This window comes from Ranitomeya variabilis, chromosome 1 (genome assembly GCF_051348905.1).
Source record: "Ranitomeya variabilis isolate aRanVar5 chromosome 1, aRanVar5.hap1, whole genome shotgun sequence".
Classification (NCBI taxonomy): domain Eukaryota; kingdom Metazoa; phylum Chordata; class Amphibia; order Anura; family Dendrobatidae; genus Ranitomeya; species Ranitomeya variabilis.
In genome coordinates this window covers 142,080,038-142,105,180 of record NC_135232.1, presented here as the reverse complement: position 1 = coordinate 142,105,180, position 25,143 = coordinate 142,080,038, and the positions used below count along the sequence as shown (strand labels likewise).

Below are 25,143 nucleotides of genomic sequence, written 5' to 3'. Positions count from 1 at the left end.
TATGAACATACCCTTATAGCATACATTTCTACTTTAGGATTTTTAAAGATACAAAATTATTTATGTCTATGGAAGTCAGTAGAAGGCCACGGTCGCACATTAAGTATTTGGTCAGCATTTTACATCAGTATATGTAAGCCAAATGTCACCCATTCCGAGTTTTAGCTCACAAATACTGATGAAGGAAGTGTTGCTGAAGTGATTGCCAGCAGACTTTGGCCAGAGTAAAAAAAGCATTGGAAGTGACAGCATAAACTAAATGTCTAATTTGTTCAAATAAAGCTGTTGGCTCATGTAAGACTGTTTAAATGATTAAGTAAGTTGCATACCTGCTAGTAACGTTTTTGAGAACACCAATTGCGTACGCCCTGACTCCTGTCATGCCAAAAGAGGAACCTCTTTACCACAAAATGGCCAGTGTATTTTACAATATTATTTAAAGGAGCACACCACTTATACATGCTTTTTTTGTCTGAACAATCTTGCATACGTGCTCAGATAGGGCATTGACCAATCACTTTCACTATAGGTCTGCAGATATTGTACATGTGTAAACCATATACTGGGAAATTATGAAACATTCGAATATATTTTTTTGTGCCAGCAATCAATGAATGGGGAAATCCATTATTTATGTTCAGATGCTTAAAACCAGCCATGCTGCATGACAAACAGGAAATTGGCACTGTCTCAAACAACTTACATGAATATTAGGTACATTTTAACATTGGCTTGTCCTTATCACAGGTGTGTTCCTGCATATTTTAAGTAGTGAGGCATGTAGGCAATGCTAATTCATGAGAAAAAAAAACTAATGTAAGAGGTTAAGAAAATAAATGCCTTGCACTTTTTAAAAAAATACTAGACCCATGTCTGCAAAATTAATTTAAGTTCTGAGAATTAACTGTAGAACTATTTCTATAGAAATCTGCCCTTGCAGTAATGTATAAAAACTGCTGTTCTTAAAGGTGCACGTTATATAGTATTTCTGTTTTGAACAATGACGTCAATAAAGGAAAATAGCACAAAAGGAGCTGCAGAAACTGTAAATATGGACTTTGGCTCAGATTCATCAATACTGACATTTTTGTTGTACACCAGACTTGTGCTAGAATAAGATGGGCAAAATTCATTAAGGAGGTCTGCACTTCTCAATGAATCTGGGGCATCTTTCAGCTGACATGTGCCACAGTAAGAAATATTCTCTAGACAGAGACTGGAGTTTATGTCTGCTGTAAGTTATACCATTTTTTGATGGTACAGTATAAAACCGTTGAAGTTGCAAAAAAAACTTTGCAACATTTCAAACAAATTTATGCCACAGTTCTGAGGAAAACTTCTTGATGAAATAAGAGCTTTTACAAATTTCCACGAAGATCCTATTCACACATATGTAGCGCCCCCACTGCCGCAGGGCCGAGGGGTACCCGGTACTGGGCCTCTGGGTCTCTGCTCTGGGATTGTCACGGTGGCTAGGCCCGGTCCGTGACCCTGCTGAGGGGCGTACAATGAAGGGTGTGGATGGAACGATGATGATGTTGTGGTGGTGCGGTGCAGTGCAGGTCGCAGTAAATAACGAGGACACCAGATTGCAGTCTCTTTACCTCTTTACTGAAGGCTTCAGGATCCTCAGTCCGGAATACGGTTAACCGGGCTGCGCAAGTCCGGCCGGTCCGATGGCACCTCCAGAGTTCCCTTTGCAGGTGGAAATCTGTGCCTACCTTCTAGCGCTTGTGTGTTGTGGTCCTCCCCTGCTGTGCTTACGGGATAGTCCCCACAACTGTTGTGTCTGTTTCTGAAGTTCCCTCACAACTCGATTATGATGTTCTTCTTCGTCCCCCAGATGATATGGCTAGGACGTACCCGTGTGACGGGTAGGCTCGGAGTTCTTCCGGGACCCTAGCGTCGCCCCTCTCCTATTGTTGCCCCCTGTGTCTTCGTAGGTGATTTGTGTGAGACAGCCCGCCTATAACTGACTGTCCTGCCGTAGGTTTGAAGTATTGCTTGGAGCCTAGTACTTCCTCGGCGTTCCGGCCACCGGCTACGCGCCTCAGTAGGATGTTGCCTCGTCTTACAGCACGACTCCTACTGGTATTTCTCCTTGTTGCGTTGATCTCGTTTCTCACTCGGCACAATGAACCTCGCTTCTTGTCCTTTCTTGGGGTACCGCCGCTATCTCGTGCAGGCGCGGTCCCGTAACGTTCTCTCTGTTCGCTAGGCCTCTGTCAGGATCCCACCCCTGACAGGGACCCCCCTGAGTCTCTCCCCGCAACACCCTCTGCCACAGGGTGTTGCCTGTTCGATTCCCAGTCAGCTTCTGTCTAACTTTCTGCCTAACCCCCAGTTTTACCAGATTGTGAGGAGTGGCCTAATACATAGAACCCTTAGCTCCCCCTAGAGGCCAGACCGTGAAGTGTATTGGTGACTGTGATACCTGGTCAGAAGAACTCCTTCAGTGCCATCAGACGTACCATAGCCCCCCTTAGTGGCGGAGCATCAGTACTGCAACGACCAGGACTCTGAGGCAATGCACTCCCCCCCGGTTAAATCCAGTACTCCTGGACTGGGAAGAAAACAACAATACATGTCAGCAAAAAGACATACAATTTTGGAAATGCAATAACAATAAGTAAATTTGAACAGAGCTTCCCTTTATGGGAGGTGAGGACACTTGAACGTTACAAACCTGGTTAAATACTTCAAATAACATACTATAAATAACTTTTCTTACCCAACCGGGTATTCTACTTGCAATTTCTGAACAATAATTTAACATTGCCTTTAAGGATGTACACGCTGAATCCACTAAAGACCTTCTTATAAAACATTATAAGGCTAATCAACTTTTTCTTCATTTTCCCTTTTTACATCTGCAGGACCGCCTGTCTACTTGCCCAGGCCTACCGCCTCTCGTTCTGTTGCAGGACCGCCCCTTTCAGCCCGGGCCTACTGCCTTTCTGCTACTATACACAGTATAGAACTTATCTTCCATCTCTCAATTCAGGATCACCGAGCCATCTCTGTATGGCTCCTAGGAGGACTCACCGATTAACCCCATCTGGGTTCACTTCCTGTCCTCATTTTCTGACACATCATTAAACATTCCTTACAATCAACTGTCTGACTACATATAACTTCACATGTAAGCATTATCATTATTTCTCTTTAAGGCATCATTATACTTTAAGTGCTATGGATGAACGTTCCCTTTAAGAAGGAACCAAGTCTCTATGAGGTAGTGCAACTTCTCAAGCTGCAAGTCCGTACGCAGCAAGGACTCCGGTACTGCTTCTAGGAACAGTTTCTTCGCAAAGAGTCCTTTCGTTTATAAAACCAGTAGAGAGCACCTTTAAGAAGGTGCAAACTATTTACAAGGAGTTTGTAATCATGCAGTGTTCATGATCCAGCAGTTCTTTCACAATGATAAAACAAAAACAAAAAGCAGAAGAAGGGATCCCGGGTAAACAAAGGGATCCCTTTAAGAGTTAAGCCTAGCCGGGTTTAAAGCAGCAAAACATCAGAAGGACAAACAGTTAACTATTTACACGTTCAGAAGATTAGAACATTTACTTGAACCACTCAGGAGGCAGCACCGGCGGAGGCAACCCCACTGGATATTGCCCACCGCCTGGTACTGCGTAAGGGGGAGTGTTATCCGTCTGCGTACCCACTGTCTTCAGCCCTGGGGCAGCAGAGGCACCGACTACCTGAGGAGGCGCCTCCTTAGCCACAACGGTGGTTGAGGTGACGATGCTGCAGGTCGTAGTTTTGATAATGGTGCACGTTGGAGTGGCCACGGTGGTCTTGGTGATGATTGCGGGCTGACCACAAGGGGGCACCTTCGCTACGGGAAACAGCTTCACCGGCACCTTAGTCGGGGGTGTCACGGGGTTTCGCTTCTTATGAACATTCAGGGCGAACCACCCCTTCTCCCCAAAGTGCCGGGTGTAAGCGACGTCGTCCCCCGGGTAGAGATCCCGGTCTGGATGGCCTTCCCTGAGATGAGACTCCACATCCCTCCGGTTGACAAAAACTTCGGCGTACAGGCCCGGCTCTTTTATAAAGCCCCAGCCTCCGCGGAGCTTGAAGGCGACGACGGTGCCCTGCCTGCGCGGGGCCTGGTGAGCGGTGGGGTCCTTGCGGGCCCGGTCCTTGACCGCCAAGTCCCTTTGGTGGTAGGCCTCTAGCCCGGCCTGGTACACCTTTTCCTTCTCCTCCCACTGCTGTTCCAGCTGGGCCTGGTATTCCTCCCAGCTCAGGGACTGCACCATCTCCCCTTCCTGTATCTTCACCCCGGGGAATCCCATAAGGTCGGGCCCTGGGTTCACCCAGCGGCACACTATACGCTCTGCATGGACCTCACTCAGTGGGGTAGTTGGTGAAATCGGGGCTTTCAAAACATGTTCCATACCCGTTGTCTCCTCCCACGGTAACAAGCGCTGGAGTCTATGGGTCCCAGGGAGTGGGGGTGCCACGACGGGGCCTATCAACAGACCCTCAGCTAGCGGGACAGGGTCGGCGGACTCACCAGTCGGTGCGTGCCCCTCCTTCTCAGTCGGCTCCGCTGGCGGTATGATCAGTGGGAGCATCGGCTGGGGTTCCGGCAGCAACGCAAGTTTCGACGTTAGAAGGTCCTCCGCTGGCGTCTCCATCCGCAGCTGGAGGAGTTGTTCGATCAGGCCCTCCATCTCCATTTGCAGGAGGCCGGTCCCTATCGCGGAGAGCTGGCTGCTGGGCTCATCCGGGTGGCTGGGGGAGCCTTCGGCCTCAACCCCGCATTCCTGGTCTGAGCGACTCGTCATGGCGTCCTCCGCATGGGTCGCTTCCTGGTCCTTTTCCCGCTTTCTCCTTCGTGGGCGGTTTCGTTTTCTCTGTCTCCGCCCACCATTGAGAATCAGGAGGCGGATCTCGGCTGCTGACGGACACGTCCTCACGGTGCAGAAATATTTAGACTGGGCGGCCATTGTCGACAAAAAGTGATGCCACTCCAATCTAACTCTGATCAAAGTCTGGTCAGAATAATGGGACTGTTTTTCTCCGATGTGGCGATATCTGTCATGTGAACCTAACCTTTGACTAATAATGGTCCTGTCAGGTTTCCTGGATAGAATAAAGCCAAATGATGGGTTTATCAGGATGTCAAAGAGCAATGGAATCCTGATAAGAAAAAGCCAACAGTGTTCTTCGACTCAGCAAGGCTCAGGCCAAACCACATTTACAACCTTATAGACCTGCAGGTCAAAAGTACCTGGACGTGTACTGTAGCTTATTTATGGACTTTTATTGCATTGTGCAGTTTTATATAAGGTGTATGTGCAGCGCCCCAGAGTCCTGGTCGTTGCAGTACTGATGCTCCGCCACTAAGGGGGTTATGGTACGTCTGATGGCACTGAAGGAGTTCTTCTGACCAGGTATCACAGTCACCAATACACTTCACAGTCTGGCCTCTAGGGGGAGCTAAGGGTTCTATGTATTAGGCCACTCCTCACAATCTGGTAAAACTGGGGGTTAGGCAGAAAGTTAGACAGAAGCTGACTGGGAATCGAACAGGCAACACCCTGTGGCAGAGGGTGTTGCGGGGAGAGACTCAGGGGGGTCCCTGTCAGGGGTGGGATCCTGACAGAGGCCAAAGCGAACAGAGAGAACGTTACGGGACCGCGCCTGCACGAGATAGCGGCGGTACCCCAAGAAAGGACAAGAAGCGAGGTTCATTGTGCTGAGTGAGAAACGAGATCAACGCAACAAGGAGAAATACCAGTAGGAGTCGTGCTGTAAGACGAGGCAACATCCTACTGAGGCGCGTAGCCGGTGGCCGGAACGCCGAGGAAGTACTAGGCTCCAAGCAATACTTCAAACCTACGGCAGGACAGTCAGCTATAGGCGGGCTGTCTCACACAAATCACCTACGAAGACACAGGGGGCAACAATAGGAGAGGGGCGACGCTAGGGTCCCGGAAGAACTCCGAGCCTACCCGTCACACGGGTACGTCCTAGCCATATCATCTGGGGGACGAAGAAGAACATCATAATCGAGTTGTGAGGGAACTTCAGAAACAGACACAACAGTTGTGGGGACTATCCCGTAAGCACAGCAGGGGAGGACCACAACACACAAGCGCTAGAAGGTAGGCACAGATTTCCACCTGCAAAGGGAACTCTGGAGGTGCCATCGGACCGGCCGGACTTGCGCAGCCCGGTTAACCGTATTCCGGACTGAGGAACCTGAAGCCTTCAGTAAAGAGGTAAAGAAACTGCAATCTGGTGTCCTTGTTATTTACTGCGACCTGCACTGCACCGCACCACCACAACATCATCATCGTTCCATCCACACCCTTCATTGTACGCCCCTCAGCAGGGTCACGGACCGGGCCTAGCCACCGTGACAATCCCAGAGCAGAGACCCAGACGCCCGGTACCGGGTACCCCTCGGCCCTGCGGCAGTGGGGCCGGTACAACTTGGCGTCACGAACAGGATCTACTTAAGCCTGAAGAATCGGGTCATGTGTGCCTTGGAACTGTGATTTATTGTACTTGGACTGTGACTTATTGCAAAGACTGTGGATTACCATTTGCCGCCAAAAACCGCCGCCATTACAGCGCTGAGGAGAGCGCAGGAGAAGAAGAGGGGCGTGGAGTGGGCGTGGACCAGCTGAAGAGTGCTTATTTTATTTTATGAAGATATCAGTGGCTGCTATTGTTTGGACTGGTGCTATTACTTTAGTATTTTCGCGTGAACCTACATAGGTGAGCCGATTGCTCCTTTTTCACATTTTAAACATGAGAATGAGCAAGAGAAAAAGACCCCACCATTCCGGCTTCTTTACCTATGGCTGTGTGGACTCTTAGACGTTATAAAGAGCTCCAGTGGGTGTACTCCTCAGGTTTATCTTACAAAATCCTAACTGCTTTAACCTTATTTACCTTTTATTTCTATGGTCACAGATTTGGTACTTTAGTAAGTATTTTTAAGTTTTGTGAAACGACTAATTCTCAGATCGTGTTTAGGGTCTAGGTCCACACTGCTTAGGTGTTAGACAGGGAACAGAAGGAATAACGTTATTCCATGTTACTTGTTGGGTGAATGTTATTTTTGATAATTACACATGGCTTTCTGTATCGTATGATGCGTGCTGGTTGTGTGTATGGTCATTGCTCTGGGCACTGGTCTTGTCCCAATTTTCCTCCTTTTCTTCACTCAGACTGTGGTAATGTCTGGGTCAGACACATTTTCAATGTTTTGAGATGACGACTCTTAATTTGCCGAGTTGGAATGTGAGAGGGCTTAATTCCAAATTTAAAAGAGCCATTAACCCTGGCTATTCGACAGGCTGATACCTTAGTATATCTGACAGACATCGACCCTTCCCCGACTTCCCTCCTAAGGTTGGTGGATGAATTTGGGTCATTTTCTGGCTTAAAGGTTAATTGGCAGAAATTGGTTCTTTTCCTTCTATCAGCTTAAAACAGTCCAAGCCAGACTCAAGACGTTTATGTACCCGTGGCTGATATTTTAAGTATTTGGGGATTATTGCTTCTCAAAAGGCAGAACAATGTATTGTACTAAACATGATTCTCTAATAGACAGAAGTAAGCAACTCAAGTGCCAATAACCTCTCCCTCTAACTCTTATTGAATCTCTGTAAAATGATATACTTACCAAATTATTATATTTATCTAATTCCTCCCTGGTTATGATTGCTAGAGGAGCAATTTGCCTCTTGGAAAGTTTGGTTGGTACCTTTTACTGGCAAGGTGGGTACCCTAGAATAAGTTTATCTAGTTTGTAAGCACCGAAACATCATGGGGCCTGGCAGCACCCAACTTATTCTTTCACTTCCTGGCCACTTAGTTAGCGTACACCCATTGGTGCATATTAGTGATGAGCGAGTGTACTCGTTGCTCAAGTTTTCCCGAGCATGCTCTGGTGATCTCCGAGTATTTGTTATTGCTCGGAGATATAGTTTTCATCGCCTCAGTTGCATGATCTACGGCTTCCAGATACGCTGAATACATGTGAGGAATGCCTGTTTTTTAGGGAATTCCCACATGTAATCAGCTTATCTGGAAGCCGTAAATCATGCAACTGAGGCGATGAAAACTATATCTCCAAGCAATAACAAATACTTGGAGGTCACCCGAGCGTGCTCGGGAAAATCCAAGCAACGAGTATACTCGCTCATCACTAGTGGATATATATTGACAAGAGCAATGCTGCCACTGTACTAGCAGGAGCGTTGAGGAGTTCTTATGAAGGGTTAACTAATCTACTCTATAGATATAATGTAAGTAGTAGAGAATAGGGACCATTCGTCAAACTCAAATCTGACAGGTGCCCCGCCCCTATCAAAGTGTATCAAAAGGGTGTAATCCCCTCCTCCCCTCCCTGTCAGCCAGCTGTCCCTCCTCGTCTGGCTTTCAGCTTTTGATACACTTTGATATAGTTTGATACAGCGATTATTATCCCAGTATTTGTTTTATATTAGATTTTCATATGTAGCTGCTATGCGATTATTCTGTAATCAGCGCACTTGTGTTTTATATTGTATTTATTTGTTTTATATGAATTTTATAACACACCAGACCCTTTGTTTGTGGCTTCTGTAATATGTATTGTATTAAGTTTGCTCTTATTTGCAAATGCTGCGAGATTAACACAAACAGTTGTTTGTGGCTTCTGTAATCGCTGACCGCTACATATTTAGAAAGAAAGCACCGGCAGCATAATTTTTGGGCACATTATGTATGTGGCCATATTACAACACCTGCAAGTAAGAAGCGGTGTGTTTTATACGATTATAAAAAACCAAAGACACGTTATTGTAAAAATGTAAAAAGATTTTATTGTTGTAAAATAAATACATCTCAAAGACATTTCAATACTATAAAAATTATTACAGAGTATAAAAGCAAAAACATTACATAGTACAATGATCATACATCAACACACTTCTTACAAAATAAATAAATAGTATCACAAGTACAATGAACATACATCATTACACTTCTTGCTGAAATAAATAATATAGTGTAACAAGCCAAGTACAGCATTTATCCAGTACATTCTTTACATCGTGAGCCACATGGTTTGCAGCATCGGTAGAGACCTTTTTTTAGGCATTAGAGTTCCGCGTGTGGTGCCTAATGACGGGGAATGTAAAGATTGAATTGTACGTGGCATCGGGGTTAACTTCTGTGGTGTAGATACAGCGTGTGTCTCGCTGCTGGAAATTTTTAATTCATCTAAAAGCTTCCTAGTAGTGGGATTACCCACAACTGTAGATGGTATATTTAGCTCGGCCATAGCATGCATAAATGAATCCCAACCCGGAGGTAAATTCCGGCCGGTCCGAGCATGACTCTGCATTGCACTACGTACCAAATCCAGTAAGTTAGACCCTGGTATTACGGCGCCTTTGAAAATAAATTCGGCTTTATTATTCCAGGCTGTAACATTTTTATTCTGCAATAACCTGTTTAGTAAAAATTCAGCATTCTTTTTATATCTTTGGTTTATATGACTGACAATTTCAGCGACCTCTTGATTTTTATCAGAGTCGGTATTTGGCAATTGTTGCTGACCAGGATCAGGAGTGCCAACGAGATTTAAAGCCGTTACTTCTTTTGAGCTGTGCCGCGTATGTACCAAATAGCGTTGTAGCACGGAGCTATACATTTTAATTTTCACATCATCGGGAATGTCACGACGTTGTAAAATGGCACTAATTTCACCATCAAGGCGCCGAATAACACTGTCGCGTATGTTATCTGTAGTACTGGGCCTTAGTTTGTCTAGATCCTGTTTGGGCACTAGATACATTTTCTCTGTATGCTCCATTATTTTCCTGCGAGCAGGCTTGTTATTATTGGAATTGCAAAAGCTAAAAGAGGGCCGATAAACCTGCCGGCCTGCTTTAGTAGCCGCTTCTTTTTCTTTATGGGCTGAGATCTGTCACTCAGGGTTCTTATAGCTTTACGCCACTTCTTTAATATGCCTTTTTTATGCTCTTTTAGAGGAATTCTGCCTTTTAAAATGTTTAAAGCCATCTCGCTTATGGCTGTAATTAAATCATTGCTTACATTGCGCAAAATAGACTTTCGGACAGCGGGGGTTGCTTTCACCAGAGTTTTTTGTTTAAGAAGTTTTTTATTGAAGGATGCAATATTCATGTTCACAAATTATGCAATACAGTGATCCATGTATTAGTGTACAAATCTGCGCCTCATGGGCATCATATAATTGAAACATGTGTAATTACAATCAGAGTCCATGAGATCAATAAACTCAACAGTATCACACATTCAAAAAGGAAATGACCTTCATTTTTAACTTATTTTGTTTCTTTTTTGAACAGCAAAATAAAGATTATAAAACAAACAATAACTTTTCATTATTGAAACCATATCAACCTACTGGTAACAGTTATTTAGTGTATTGTCACTTCCGTCACACCCTATCATGTCCATTAGATCGAATCGGGGGATCTCCTGCCACCATCCTAGTGATATACCATGGGGACTGTTCAAAACAAGCTATAAGATGAGTTCTCATCTCTTCAGAGAACATATCGATGAAACTCTCCCAAGTATCAAAAAAACGGGGCACCATGCGATCTTCCCCCAACTGTGCCTCTATCCATTCCATACGGAACACATGTTTTAGTTTATTTAAAAACATTGTCAGCGTTGGAGGTTCCGCTGTGATCCATTGTTGTAATATACATTTTTTCCCTACCATGGACACTATACATGTCAGACGTTTGGCCCCTCTTGTAATTCTTGATACCTCCCCAGGCCATATTCCCAATATCGCCCACTCTGCCGTGGAGGGTATATAATTCAAGAGGTGGTCTAGACAAAAGCTTTTTACCTCCCTCCAAAACCCCATAATTGCCGGGCAATCCCAAAATTGGTGGTAAAGGTCTGCCTCAGGAGCTGCACACTTCAGACAATTAGCCGATTGAGATAGGCCCATGAGAAACGAACGATGTGGGGATACATATGTGCCATGGTACAATCTAAGCAACATTTCCCTATAAGAAGAGGCCGGTAAAGCCTTCCAAGCATAAAACATTGCCTTAAGGATATGCTCTGGGGTTAAGGCTGGGAAACGAGCGAGCCATCTTGGAAGGCCTGCTTTTCGTTTAGTGTAGTCCATCTCCTCTCTCAAAAAGAGATAGAATCTGGAAGTAGAGTGGAATAGTGAAGACCTATTTCGTAACATGGTGTCAAATGGGTTTTCCCAATCTATATCCGATAACCGCTCTCCCACCCTTGTAGCATAGACCTCCAAGATTGCACAATTCGCGAGACACCCCATTGTCAAGGGAAGGTATCTTCGAGTGAATGTCCAGGAGTGTGGTCTGCGTGTCGAAGAGTCCAATATGCAGCCCACTGTCACAGCCCGATACCTAGCACCTAAGCCCTCCATCCCCAGTCTCAACTCGACATCTCGATTCCCAAATATTGGTAAGAAAAGTGAAGAATGTGCATTAAGAGAAAATCTATGGCGTAACTTATGCCATACCTTCCACATCACCATTAACAAAGGATTATCCGTCACTGAGGAGGGTAACAGTTCCTTATGTGTATGTAGGAGATATAATAAGTTGGTATGGGGTATCAGATTCTGGTCTACTTGAGTGTTAGTGAATATGGAAGTATCATGAATCCAGTCCTTAAGATAGCGAAGCAGCGCTGCCAGGTTGTAATTTTCTAAATTTGGAAAGTTGATGCCTCCATTCGATGGGCGCTGTTCCAATATGGCCATGCTAATAGCATGATGCTTCTTTCCCCAGATGAAAGTGCGGAACATACCATTTATTACCCGCAATTCACTAGGGGAAAGCAAAGGGGAAAGTTTTTAAGAGAGCCCAGTTACGCCGGAGTCTCTCAGACATCTTTACAGCACAACGCACACAGCGTAGAATGTCTGATACCGGGTAAAATTAACTTTTTAGAAGTGTTTTTCTTTTGAACATAGACAGCAGGCAACGCTGGTGGAAACAATCCGGTCCTTAAGCGCAGATCCTCAGGGGTATTAGCTCTGAAATCTACAAGCAAATACCCATAAGGCTCCCGCGTGGCATCCTCAAAAGCTTCTAGGAAAAAACGTGTTTTTCCGGGATACATCTGACGAGCTAGAGTTAAAATTTGTAATTTATCTCGGGGGTTATTAAAAAGCACCATGTACTTTGTGTTTAAATTTATCGTGCGGCTTTTCTTACCCTGACAAAATATGTTTTGTACCAGGTAGAAAATGCTGAGATTTCTGTGGTGCACATACTTGGTAAAGGCTTTTTCTATCTCACAATTTTCACTAGCACTCTCCATGAGATAATCAACAATAGCCAAATTCACCTTCTCCGGCGGGAATAATTCGTCATCTACGAATGTATTCGGCAGACCCTCCACAAATCTGGCGTTGGGAAAAGAGAGAGAGATTTCATCATATAGTTTCTGCCAACACGAATAAAACCAAACAATATTATCAGGTTTCTGAGAAACATTAGTTTCAATATTATATAGCAGTTGTTTTACAAAATAGCTCTTTCCAGAATTAGACAGGCCTGCTAGAATGCATGAGAATGGGTGTTGCAGGCGTGTATCCATCACCACAATACGCAACTAATAGCCAAAAGGCAGGGTGGTAAAATCGTCAATTAGGCGCCGCTTTGTGTAAACGCACTTTTGTGTTTTGTGTAATGGCCTCTTTCAATCTCCCAACACTTTTTATTTCTCACAATGGACGGTTGCTGTACGACAATACGTTTCTGTGTATCTGTGTCAGAATTGCGCGGGTAGTCCAGAACTAGATCTTTTAGACTGTTGAAATTAATAGATTGAGAGTTACCGACATTTAGTGTTATCCCCTTAACTTTTAAGACAGTTTTACCGGTGTTGAGTTTGTATCCGTAAGTTTTGGGGCCCGCGGATACAAATTCTGTGATGTGTGTACCATCGGGTATTTCACTGGTCAGTTCCCCCAGGTAATCGCCTAAAGGCGGCTGCCACTCACCATCTCGCTGTACAAAAATAACTGTATCTGTGTCGTGATAAAGGCACCTCTCCTGCAGCCGGTCCAGCAGCGAATAGAGCTCTAGCCGGGCATGCGCGGTTGTAAAACACGCTATAAAAATGTTTGTGTTTTTGTTGACGGTGTGGTGACCTTTTGCGTATTTCCAGTTAATGGTTGCTGTGTCATCATCAAGGAAATGTAACATCGAGATGTCGTAGTAGGGCAGGAACAAATACTTAAAAAGCTCATCGGGGTCCCGGACAATGCTGGTACATGATAGATTAGATCTCTGAGCAAACTTTCCCCATAAAGAATTTAAGAAAAGCTTGGAGATCTGTCTCTTAGCAGGATTGACAGCTATATTTTCAGGCCGTAATTGGACACCTTCTTTTTCAAGAAAGGAGTCAATGTACTGCCTTTTCTTGTCCTCATCAGTGCACCAGCTAGGGTAACCAGAGGCTTCCTGCTTATCCCTAAGGTGTAATTTAATGTAGGGGGCAAACAGATCATCAGTGGTTTTAGGAAAATGCCATATTTCATAGATGTGCTCGATCCGATACCCTTTTTTTATCGCCATCTCGAGCTCTATAGTACACCAGGTGCCTGTCAGTGCACGTTCCTCATCACTATGAGCACAAATATCTGCCTGGGAATTTACAGCGCATGTGTAGCAAAGGGGAAACATTAATTTTTTGTTAAGTTTTACCGGTAGAACTGGAAAAAATAAATCTCTCGGCGGGTAGACCTTGACTCTAGCAATGCCAAAATATTTTTTAATGAATCCAAAATTGTCATAGATGATGTCTGGATGTCCTACAGGGTATGTTTTAGTTTTGTTTACAAAGGGGTACAGACTGGTGAAATCGTAGTAATGTAAAGTCTCCCCTTCTTCCAACTGGTGATAGAGCTTAATGGCGTTAGTTCGGCCGCCATAAAGCGCATCACGGGGGTCTAAAGGAAGGGGAAATTCCATCTGGTGGAGAAATGTTTGAAGGTTAGAATCATTTTCAACCATTTCATTCTACTCATGCTCCCACATCACCCTTATTGTGTACCCGCAGCACTGTAAGTAGCGCTTTTTAGCTAAAAAGGTGTAATATAACTGACCGTAGGACGTGTTTGTGACCTTATTCGTGTCATTTTCATTATAGCACACGGGACATCCGTGGTAAAAACACCCCTGAAATTCAAAGGCTATGTGCTGACCGCTAACATAAGCATAGCCATCTAGAAAATATTTCCCGACTTGTTTTTCACCACCCCTCAAAGCGTGTCGGATGTCGATGTTCTCGGAGTGGGCTACATACAGTGGGGCAAAAAAGTATTTAGTCATTCAGCAATAGTGCAAGTTCCACCACTTAAAAAGATGAGAGGCGTCTGTAATTTACATCATAGGTAGACCTCAACTATGGGAGACAAACTGAGAAAAGAAAATCCAGAAAATCACATTGTAAGTATTTGGTCAGAAACAAACAATCAAGATTTCTGGCTCTCACAGACCTGTAACTTCTTCTTTAAGAGTCTCCTCTTTCCTCCACTCATTACCTGTAGTAATGGCACCTGTTTAAACTTGTTATCAGTATAAAAAGACACCTGTGCACACCCTCAAACAGTCTGACTCCAAACTCCACTATGGTGAAGACCAAAGAGCTGTCAAAGGACACCAGAAACAAAATTGTAGCCCTGCACCAGGCTGGGAAGACTGAATCTGCAATAGCCAACCAGCTTGGAGTGAAGAAATCAACAGTGGGAGCAATAATTAGAAAATGGAAGACATTCAAGACCACTGATAATCTCCCTTGATCTGGGGCTCCACGCAAAATCCCACCCCGTGGGGTCAGAATGATCACAAGAACGGTGAGCAAAAATCCCAGAACCACGCGGGGGGACCTAGTGAATGAACTGCAGAGAGCTGGGACCAATGTAACAAGGCCTACCATAATTAACACACTATGCCACCATGGACTCAGATCCTGCAGTGCCAGACGTGTCCCACTGCTTAAGCCAGTACATGCCCGGGCCCGTCTGAAGTTTGCTAGAGAGCATTTGGATGATCCAGAGGAGTTTTGGGAGAATGTCCTATGGTCTGATGAAACCAAACTGGAACGGTTTGGTAGAAACACAACTTGTCGTGTTTGGAGGAAAAAGAATACTGAGTTGCATCCATCAAACACCATACCTACTGTAAAGCATGGTGGTGGAAACATCATGCTTTGGGGCTGTTTCTCTGCAAAGGGGCCAGGACGACTGATCCGGGTACATGAAAGAATGAATGAGGCCATGTATCGTGAGATTTTGAGTGCAAACCTCCTTCCATCAGCAAGGGCATTGAAGATGAAACGTGGCTGGGTCTTTCAACATTACAATGATCCAAAGCACACCGCCAGGGCAACGAAGGAGTGGCTTCGTAAGAAGCATTTCAAGGTCCTGGAGTGGCCTAGCCAGTCTCCAGATCTCAACCCTATAGAAAACCTTTGGAGGGAGTTGAAAGTCCGTGTTGCCAAGCGAAAAGCCAAAAACATCACTGCTCTAGAGGAGATCTGCATGGAGGAATGGGCCAACATACCAACAACAGTGTGTGGCAACCTTGTGAAGACTTACAGAAAACGTTTGACCTCTGTCATTGCCAACAAAGGATATATTACAAAGTATTGAGATGAAATTTTGTTTCTGACCAAATACTTATTTTCCACCATAATATGCAAATAAAATGATAAAAAAACAGACAATGTGATTTTCTGGATTTTTTTTCTCAGTTTGTCTCCCATAGTTGAGGTCTACCTATGATGTAAATTACAGACGCCTCTCATCTTTTTAAGTGGTGGAACTTGCACTATTGCTCAATGACTAAATACTTTTTTGCCCCACTGTACATGAGCCACTGAGTAGCGCTTTTCTACCTTGTGATAATTATCACCAGGCAAAATGGCGATGGTCGTTTTTGGAAAAATTTAAACCTGTACATTGCCATACACACCGAGGCCAGGGTGATGAGGAACGTGCACTGACAGGCACCTGGTGTACTATAGAGCTCGAGATGGCGATAGAAAAAGGGTATCGGATCGAGCACATCTATGAAATATGGCATTTTCCTAAAACCACTGATGATCTGTTTGCCCCCTACATTAAATTACATCTTAGGGAAAAGCAGGAAGCCTCTGGTTACCCTAGCTGGTGCACTGATGAGGACAAGAAAAGGCAGTACATTGACTCCTTTCTTGAAAAAGAAGGTGTCCAATTACAGCCTGAAAATATAGCTGTCAATCCTGCTAAGAGACAGATCTCCAAGCTTTTCTTAAATTCTTTATGTGGAAAGTTTGCTCAGAGATCTAATCTATCATGTACCAGCATTGTCCGGGACCCCGATGAGCTTTTTAAGTATTTGTTCCTGCCCTACTACGACATCTCGATGTTATATTTCCTTGATGATGACACAGCAACCATTAACTGGAAATACGCAAAAGGTCACCACACCGTCAACAAAAACACAAACATTTTTATAGCGTGTTTTACAACAGCATATGCCCGGCTAGAGCTCTATTCGCTGCTGGACCGGCTGCAGGAGAGGTGCCTTTATAACGACACAGATTCAGTTATTTTTGTACAGCGAGATGGTGAGTGGCAGCCGCCTTTAGGCGATTACCTGGGGGAACTGACCAGTGAAATACCCGATGGTACACACATTACAGAATTTGTATCCGCGGGCCCCAAAACTTACGGATACAAACTCAACACCGGTAAAACTGTCTTAAAAGTTAAGGGGATAACACTAAATGTCGGTAACTCTCAATCTATTAATTTCAACAGTCTAAAAGATCTAGTTCTGGACTACCCGCGCAATTCTGACACAGATACATAGAAACGTATTGTCGTACAGCAACCGTCCATTGTGAGAAATAAAAAGTGTTGGGAGATTGAAACGAGGCCATTACGCAAAACACAAAAGTGCGTTTACACAAAGCGGCGCCTAATTGACGATTTTCCCACCCTGCCTTTTGGCTATTAGTCGCGTATTGTGGTGATGGATACACGCCTGCAACACCCATTCTCATGCATTCTAGCAGGCCCGTCTACTTCTGGAAAGAGCTATTTTGTAAAACAACTGCTATATAATATTGAAACTAATGTTTCTCAGAAACCTGATAATATTGTTTGGTTTTATTCGTGTTGGCAGAAACTATATGATGAAATCTCTCTCTCTTTTCCCAACGCCAGATTTGTGGAGGGTCTGCCGAATACATTCGTAGATGACGAATTATTCCCGCCGGAGAAGGTGAATTTGGCTATTGTTGATGATCTCATGGAGAGTGCTAGTGAAAATTGTGAGATAGAAAAAGCCTTTACCAAGTATGTGCACCACAGAAATCTCAGCATTTTCTACCTGGTACAAAACATATTTTGTCAGGGAAAGAAAAGCCGCATGATAAATTTAAACACAAAGTACATGGTGCTTTTTAATAACCCCCGAGATAAATTACAAATTTTAACTCTAGCTCGTAAGATGTATCCCGGAAAAACACGCTTTTTCCTAGAAGCTTTTGAGGATGCCACGCGGGAGCCTTATGGGTATTTGCTTGTAGATTTGAAAGCTAATACCCCTGAGGATTTGCGCTTAAGGACCGGATTGTTTCCACCAGCATTGCCTGCTGTCTATGTTCAAAAGAAAAACACTTCTAAAAAGTGAATTTTACCCGGTATCAAGCATTCTACGCTGTGTGCGTTGTGCTGTAAAGATGTCTGAGAGACTCCGGCGTAACTGGGCTCTCTTAAAAACTCTGGTGAAAGCAACCCCCGCTGTCCGAAAGTCTATTTTGCGCAATGCAAGCAATGATTTAATTACAGCCATAGGCAAGATTGCTTTAAACATCTTAAAAGGCAGAATTCCTCTCAAAGAGCGTCAAAAAGGCATATTAAAGAAGTGGCGTAAAGCTATAAGAACCCTGAGCGACAGATCTCAGCCCATAAAGAAAAAGAAGCGGCTACTAAAGCAGGCCGGCGGGTTTATCGGCCCTCTTTTAGCTTTTGCAATTCCAATAATAACAAGCCTGCTCGCAGAAAACTAATGGAGCATACAGAGAAAATATATCTAGTGCCCAAACAGGAGCTAGACAAACTAAGGCCCAGTACTACAGATAACATACGCGACAGTGTTATTCGGCGCCTTGATGGTGAAATTAGTGCCATTTTACAACGTCGTGACATTCCCGATGATGTGAAAATTAAAATGAATAGCTCCGTGCTACAACGCTATTTGGTACATACGCGGCACAGCTCAAAAGAAGTAGCAGCTTTAAATCTCGTTAGCACGCCTGTTCCTGGTCAGCAACAATTGCCAAATACCGACTCTGATAAAAATCAAGAGGTCGCTGAAATTGTCAGTCATATAAACCAAAGATATAAAAAAGAATGCTGAATTTTTACTAAACAGGTTATTGCAGAATAAAAATGTTACAGCCTGGAATAATAAAGCCGAATTTATTTTCAAAGGCGCCGTAATACCAGGGTCTAACTTACTGGATTTGGTACGTAGAGTCATGCTCTGACCGGCCGGAATTGACCTCCGGGTTGGGATTCATTTATGCATGCTATGGCCGAGCTAAATATACCGTCTACAGTTGTGGGTAATCCCACTACTAGGAAGCTTTTAGATTAATTAAAAATTTCCAGCAGCGAGACACACGCTGTATCTACACCACAGAAGTTAACCCCGATGCCACGTACAATTCAATCTTTACATTCCCCATCATTAGGCACCACACGCGGAACTCTAATGCCTAAAAAAAGGTCTCTACCGATGCTGCAAACCATGTGGCTCACGATGTAAAGAATGTACTGGATAAATGCTGTACTTGACTTGTTACACTATATTTATTTCAGCAAGAAGTGTGTTGATGTATGATCATTGTACTATTTAATGTTTTTGCTTTTATACTCTGTAATAATTTTTATAGTATTGAAATGTCTTTGAGATGTATTTATTTTACAACAATAAAATCTTTTTACATTTTTACAATAACGTGTCTTTGGTTTTTTATAATCATATAAAACACGCTGCTTCTTACTTGCAGGTGTTGTAATATAGCCACATACATAATGTGCCCAAAAATTATGCTGCCGGTGCTTTCTTTCTAAATATGTAGCGGCCAGCGATTACAGAAGCCACAAACAACTGTTTGTGTTAATCTCGCAGCACTTGCAAATAAGAGCAAACTTAATACAATACATATTACAGAAGCCACAAACAAAGGGTCTGGTGTGTTATAAAATTCATATAAAACAAATAAATACAATATAAAACACAGTGCGCTGATTACAGAATAATCGCATAGCAGCTACATATGAAAATCTAATATAAAACAAATACTGGGATAATAATCGCTGTATCAAACTATATCAAAGTGTATCAAAAGCTGAAAGCCAGACAAGGAGGGACAGCTGGCTGACAGGGAGGGGAGGAGGGGGTTACACCCTTTTGATGCACTTTGATAGGGGCGGGGCACCTGTCAGATTTGAATTTGACGAATGGTCCCTATTCTCTACTACTAATGTAGTTTCATCAGCATCAATCCTCCTAAAGACAGTAGCTAAAGTGGGGGCAATAGCACAGGTATAAGGGAGTAAGTGCTAATCAAAAGTACTAATCAAAAGTGCTCACAGAAACCTACCCCCATAAAAGCAGGATTTTATTCAATATGTGTTAAAAAGAACAATATATAAATAATTTCTTATTTTTTCTGTGTAATGCTCCCTACTATTTTAATACATTTTAACTGTAAATATCAATAAAATCTATACCTTTTAATATATTTTTATGTGTGGTTTGTGGTCTTTCACTTTTTTATGTAGCCATATATTTTTTTGCGAATATCCACTTACATCAAATGTGAGTCAGTGACTGGGGTCATATGCGGGGGTCAATATATACCCCAGGATGCAGACGGAGTTCTATTAGACCCGCAGGAGTGCCTTGTATTCACAGCAGGATGCCTGTTAGTCACAAAGCAAAGTAAAAGTGTGGACCTCGTCAAACTATTTGGCCAAGGCATTGTTCAGGAAAACCTGTTATGGGCTTTTATTTTTGAAACGGACAACAGGAAGGTAGTGGGGTTGGTCCGTTTCCTCCGGCCGGGTTTAACACGTGGCCGACAGCCACAGGTTGATTGTTAAAGACCCTGCAGTATAGGGTTTGGGTGTGTCAGTGTGGAATTTGCATGGTGTTGAGCAGACAGCTCTGCAAGAGCTCTGTCTGTGTGAGGGAACACAGAGCCCAGCGGAGCGAACTCCTGGCACCACGCAGCGTAATACGGTGGTGCGGTCGCCCTCGGCAACCGGACGCATTTATGGACTATTTTGTTTCCCGGCTGTGATCCGGAGAATACAGTTTCTTTAGTTTGTACGTTTTTGGACATTAAATCTAAGTTTACTTTTGTTCTTTCCTGGGTCACTGCCTCATCACTGCATAGCGTGGACACAGCTGCACTACACAAATAATGGTAATATTTTCTTATTTGGTGTATTTCCTCCTTGAACAATGTAGCCTCAACTACTCTCACAATATACCAATACAGACACTGGCAATGTACAGTTCAGAATATAAAAATAAACAGACTACATATTGACAAGCGCCATGTACAATAATAGACAATGCTTTTCCATTAGGAGACTTTTCAGGAGAACCAATGGGGTTCAAAAGAAGCCCAGGGAGGACTCTGATCAGATTCTTCCATATAGGAGCATGGTCATCTCAGTAGATGGAAGAACATACAGTTTCTACGGTGAATGTAACCATAATAGACCTCTTATATCTGAGGTACTCCGTTATCCCATTTACAAAACCAGATTTTAACTCCTAGTTAGTGTGGTTTTGGATTATTTACATAGTGTTCTTTCAAATGCACATCAATTAAAATTATAAAATTATGTTTTTATGGGATAGTTTTTATATGTCTACATAACTCGTTTTTACAATTTCTGATTGGTGGCCAATGCCCACGCGGTGTTAGTAACTGGCTACATGATGCTTTGCTAACTTTTATTTGAATACGTAAAGGGTGCTCGCTATTTCGGGATGGACCTTGCCATACCCATGCAACTTTGTGTCTGTGTGAAATTGTCACTTGCCAGTGCCTATTGGGCATAAGCAAAATTGGAACCTCTGAGAGGGAACTGCAGAACTGTCTGTTGGGTTTTCCAGCACAATCTGAGTTGAGAAGCATTACTCCAACAAGAGGAAACTTTTATAGAAATACAATATAAAATGCAAATATAATACATTACAGTACCTTGTACCTGGAAGTGCAAATCTGCCAGTGACGTGTTGTTAAAAAAGAATCCAAAAGATTCCCATAATGGCAATGGCTTCTGACAGTGTGAACCTGTACCCTATCGATTAGAGAAAATCCATCAGAAAGGTAAATCATAAGATGTAAAGTATGCATACATATGTCTTATGTATACCTTAGGTCTTCATGTGAGCAGTGTTAAATTTTACTGGCTAAAGCCCTTTCGCAACTCAGTTTTTTTTAGTATAAGAAAAACAGAAGATCTGTTGTCATTTATCCAAAATGTTTGGGAGGTCCTCCAAAATTTACATGCAAGTGTACCTATAAGAATTGATGCTGATTTGAAGGCAAAGGGAGGTCACACCAAACAGTGATTTGATTTAGATTTCTCTTTTGTTCACTCACTTTACATTTTTTAATTGGTAACAATAGACTTCTAACACTTCTATATTTTATAGCATTCTTAGGGTACCGTTACACAAAACGATTTACCAACGATCACGACCAGCGATACAACCTGGCCGTGATCGTTGGTAAGTCGTTGTGTGGTCGCTGGAGAGCTGTCACACAGACAGCTCTCCAGCGACCAACGATGCCGAAGTCTCCGGGTAACCAGGGTAAACAGCGGGTTACTAAGCGCAGGGCCGCGCTTAGTAACCCGGTGTTTACCCTGGTTACCATCGTAAATGTAAAAAAAACCAAACCGTACATACTCACATTCCGGTGTCCGTCAGGTCCCTTGCCGTCTGCTTCCCGCACTGACTGAGTGCCGGCCGTAAAGTGAAAGCAGATCACAGCGGTGACGTCACCGCTGTGCTCTGCTTTTACTTTCCGGCCGGCAGTCACAGTCAGTGCGGGAAGCTGACGGCTAGGGACCTGACGGACACCGGAATGTGAGTATGTACGGTTTTTTTTTTTTTACATTTACGATGGTAACCAGGGTCAACATCGGGTTACTAAGCGCGGCCCTGCGCTTAGTAACCCGATGTTTACCCTGGTTACAAGCGAACGCATCGCTGGATCAGTGTCACACACACCGATCCAGCGATGACAGCGGGAGATCCAGCGATGAAAGAAAGTTCCAAACGATCTGCTACGACGTACGATTCTCAGCAGGGTCCCTGATCGCTGCTGCGTGTCAGACACAGCGATATCGTATGGATATCGCTGGAACGTCACGGATCGTACCGTCGTAGCGACAAAAGTGCCACTGTGAGACGGTACCCTTATTCTGCAGAATCTTTCCACATCAGCCTAAAATTTTTGCATAGTACTGTATGTAGAGCAAATGCATTGCATGCACATAATTCATTTATGGGTATGAGTTATGTCCACTGTATGCACATATTTTAGCTGCATCGTACAAAGTGTACTCTTATTAGGGTCAATTTGAGAACCATGCCCCCTTTCAGTTAAACTCCACCTACTGTCTAAAAATTTGGCGGAGTTGGCTAAAGGTGCTCTAGGATACTGAAACCAAACCAAATGACTTAAATCCTGAATGACATGACAGGAAATAAAGTTGAATCCTGAATGACATGACAGGAAATAAAGTACCAGTGTGTGAAAGTCCTAAACCTTCAGTAATATTTATGGTTCTTAAATTTACATTTGTAACAAATCACCTCATTTAAAATTAATCTAGTCAAGCCTACTTCTAGTTTCCTTCTATTCCTATTGTCAGGAAACATAAAGCCTCAAAACATCAGGAGCTGTATTCCAGTAGCCGGCTACATCTCACAATAATAAAAGTGAATGGGGGTAATGCAACTTTTACATGCAAGTCGCGATAAAATATCCGAAGTGGTGGAACTTCGTGAGACTCGCTTGTCACAGTTGCAGTACTCTCAGGTTCACAACGCTATCCTATTCATTAGTATGATGCTATGACGTAGCAGCGACACCTAGCAAACTTTGGTTGCACACCAGATGTCGTAGCCAAAGTCACCATGTAGCCCCCTAAATGAGTTCAGATAGATCAATATATAAATAGAGTGGTCCCGGTAGTGCAACAAATAGGGTATTTGGTTATTATTGCTGTACATAGTACTACAACTGTTTCCTGTTCAAGTAAGCAATTTTTGTTCTGTATATGTAACTGTCCAGTCCTTTGATAGGCCATGTATTTGTTTCTAGAAAACTTATGGCTAAAAGTACTTATATGATCGATAACTAAACATGTGAATGGAATTTCTGAGCTGAGAAAGTATAAGAACATTTAGGAGAAAATGTATGAGAAAACACTTACTGTTTCATTTATTATGCTTTGCACTATGCGGGACACGTGTGCTAGTTCTTCAGCATCTTTCAATTTTTCTTCAAGATGATGTTCTAGCAGTTGCCATTGTGAGGCACCTATATCAACACGGCATTGTTATAGCTACAAGAGTCACCAGTGAAAACAGGCTAATATTATATGTATACTATACTCTACTTTGCACACACACACTGACGAGCAAAAAGATAACAAGGTTTTCAACTTTTGACTTTCAGTCTTCATATCTCACTGTCTATTACAGCTTCGAGACAACTATTATTTTATAGACAATCATCTTGGCTATCTCATACATAAATTTAACTTGCAACTATTTAGTATAAATAGTTATGCAGATTCTTCTGATGTCACTGCATGGTTACAGTGTTGCTCCTGGCGGTGGAAAAATCTTTTTCGTCCTTTGTACTGCAAATTACAATTTGTTCTCACATTCCATAATAGCTCAGTGTGCTATTAGGTTCATTCCCAAGTGAAAGGTCACTCATTCGAATAAAGGAGCAGCCATGAAAAAGATTTCCCAAGAAAAGAGAAACAGCATCATCCAGCTCATCGATAGCGGTCTCTCAGCCAAAAAAATTGACTAACTGCATCATGTGAGTGCTTGACAGTTGGAAGAATACAAAATGAAGTCCTTCCATCCATTCAAAAACCAAGAAGTGGACATCCAGGCAAAATATTGGAGTCAACAAGTCCCATCAAGGTCTCATTGACAAGATCAATCAGTTCTGTCACAACAAACACGGCAAGGACCATGCGACGCACATTACACAAGTCTAAAAAGGTGGACCGAAAAAAGGTGATAAAGCCTCAACTTCAACATTGTCATAAGAAGCGCCGGGTCAAGCTTGCAAAAAAGTACGAAAAGAGGACAGTAGAAGATTAGAAACGGGTGATTTGGAACAGTGAGATGAAATCTCATGGGTGCAAATGGGCCTGAAAGAAGCAAAGGAAAAAGGGCCTAATGGATCAACAATTTGAAAGAACTGTCAAGTTCGGTGGAGGAAGCTTGATGATATGGGGTTGTTTCACAGCCAAAGGTGTTGCATACTTGACCAGGATTGATGGTGGTCTTAATGCTGAGCTATATGTGAGTATCCTACAAGATGAGTTACTTCGTACACTCAAGTATTATGGGTATGAAAAGGACAGCATTGTGTTCTAGCAGGACAATGACCCAAAACATACATCAAGATTGGCTAAGAAATGGATCAATGACATTGAAGTAGAGGTTCTGGATTAGCCCCCACAGTCCCTAGACCTCAACCCAATCAAACACTTTCTTGTACAGTTGAAGAACAAGCTGTGTACATATCCAACTGAACAGGATGCACCATCTTTTGGGAACGTTTAGAAGAGACCTGGGATCAGATATCGGTCAAGACATGCTTGAATTTGATCTAGAGCCTGCCCTAGGATTCAGGCAGCATTTAAAGCCAAAAGGTACATTTTCAAAATAATAAAAATTTAAATCTAGATTTTTAGGAGCCAAACAGTAACAATGCAGTGACATAACAAGAATCTTTGTAATTAATATATGCTAAATAGTTGCAAGTCAAAATATATATATATAT

General features: G+C 43.1%; 1 protein-coding gene across 4 annotated transcripts in view; it reads right to left on the bottom strand.

Annotated features, from left to right (window-relative positions):
- Positions 1-25,143, bottom strand: part of RHOBTB3 (Rho related BTB domain containing 3) — a 178,886-nt gene that overhangs the window by 51,624 nt on the left and 102,119 nt on the right. For all 4 annotated transcript variants that reach the window (XM_077289428.1, XM_077289399.1, XM_077289418.1 and 1 more), the window contains 2 exons: positions 23,546-23,652; positions 21,298-21,397 (listed from right to left, as the gene is read on the bottom strand). In XM_077289428.1, the coding sequence (XP_077145543.1) occupies positions 21,298-21,397; positions 23,546-23,652 (207 nt within the window). The remainder of the gene's footprint in view (positions 1-21,297; positions 21,398-23,545; positions 23,653-25,143) is intronic.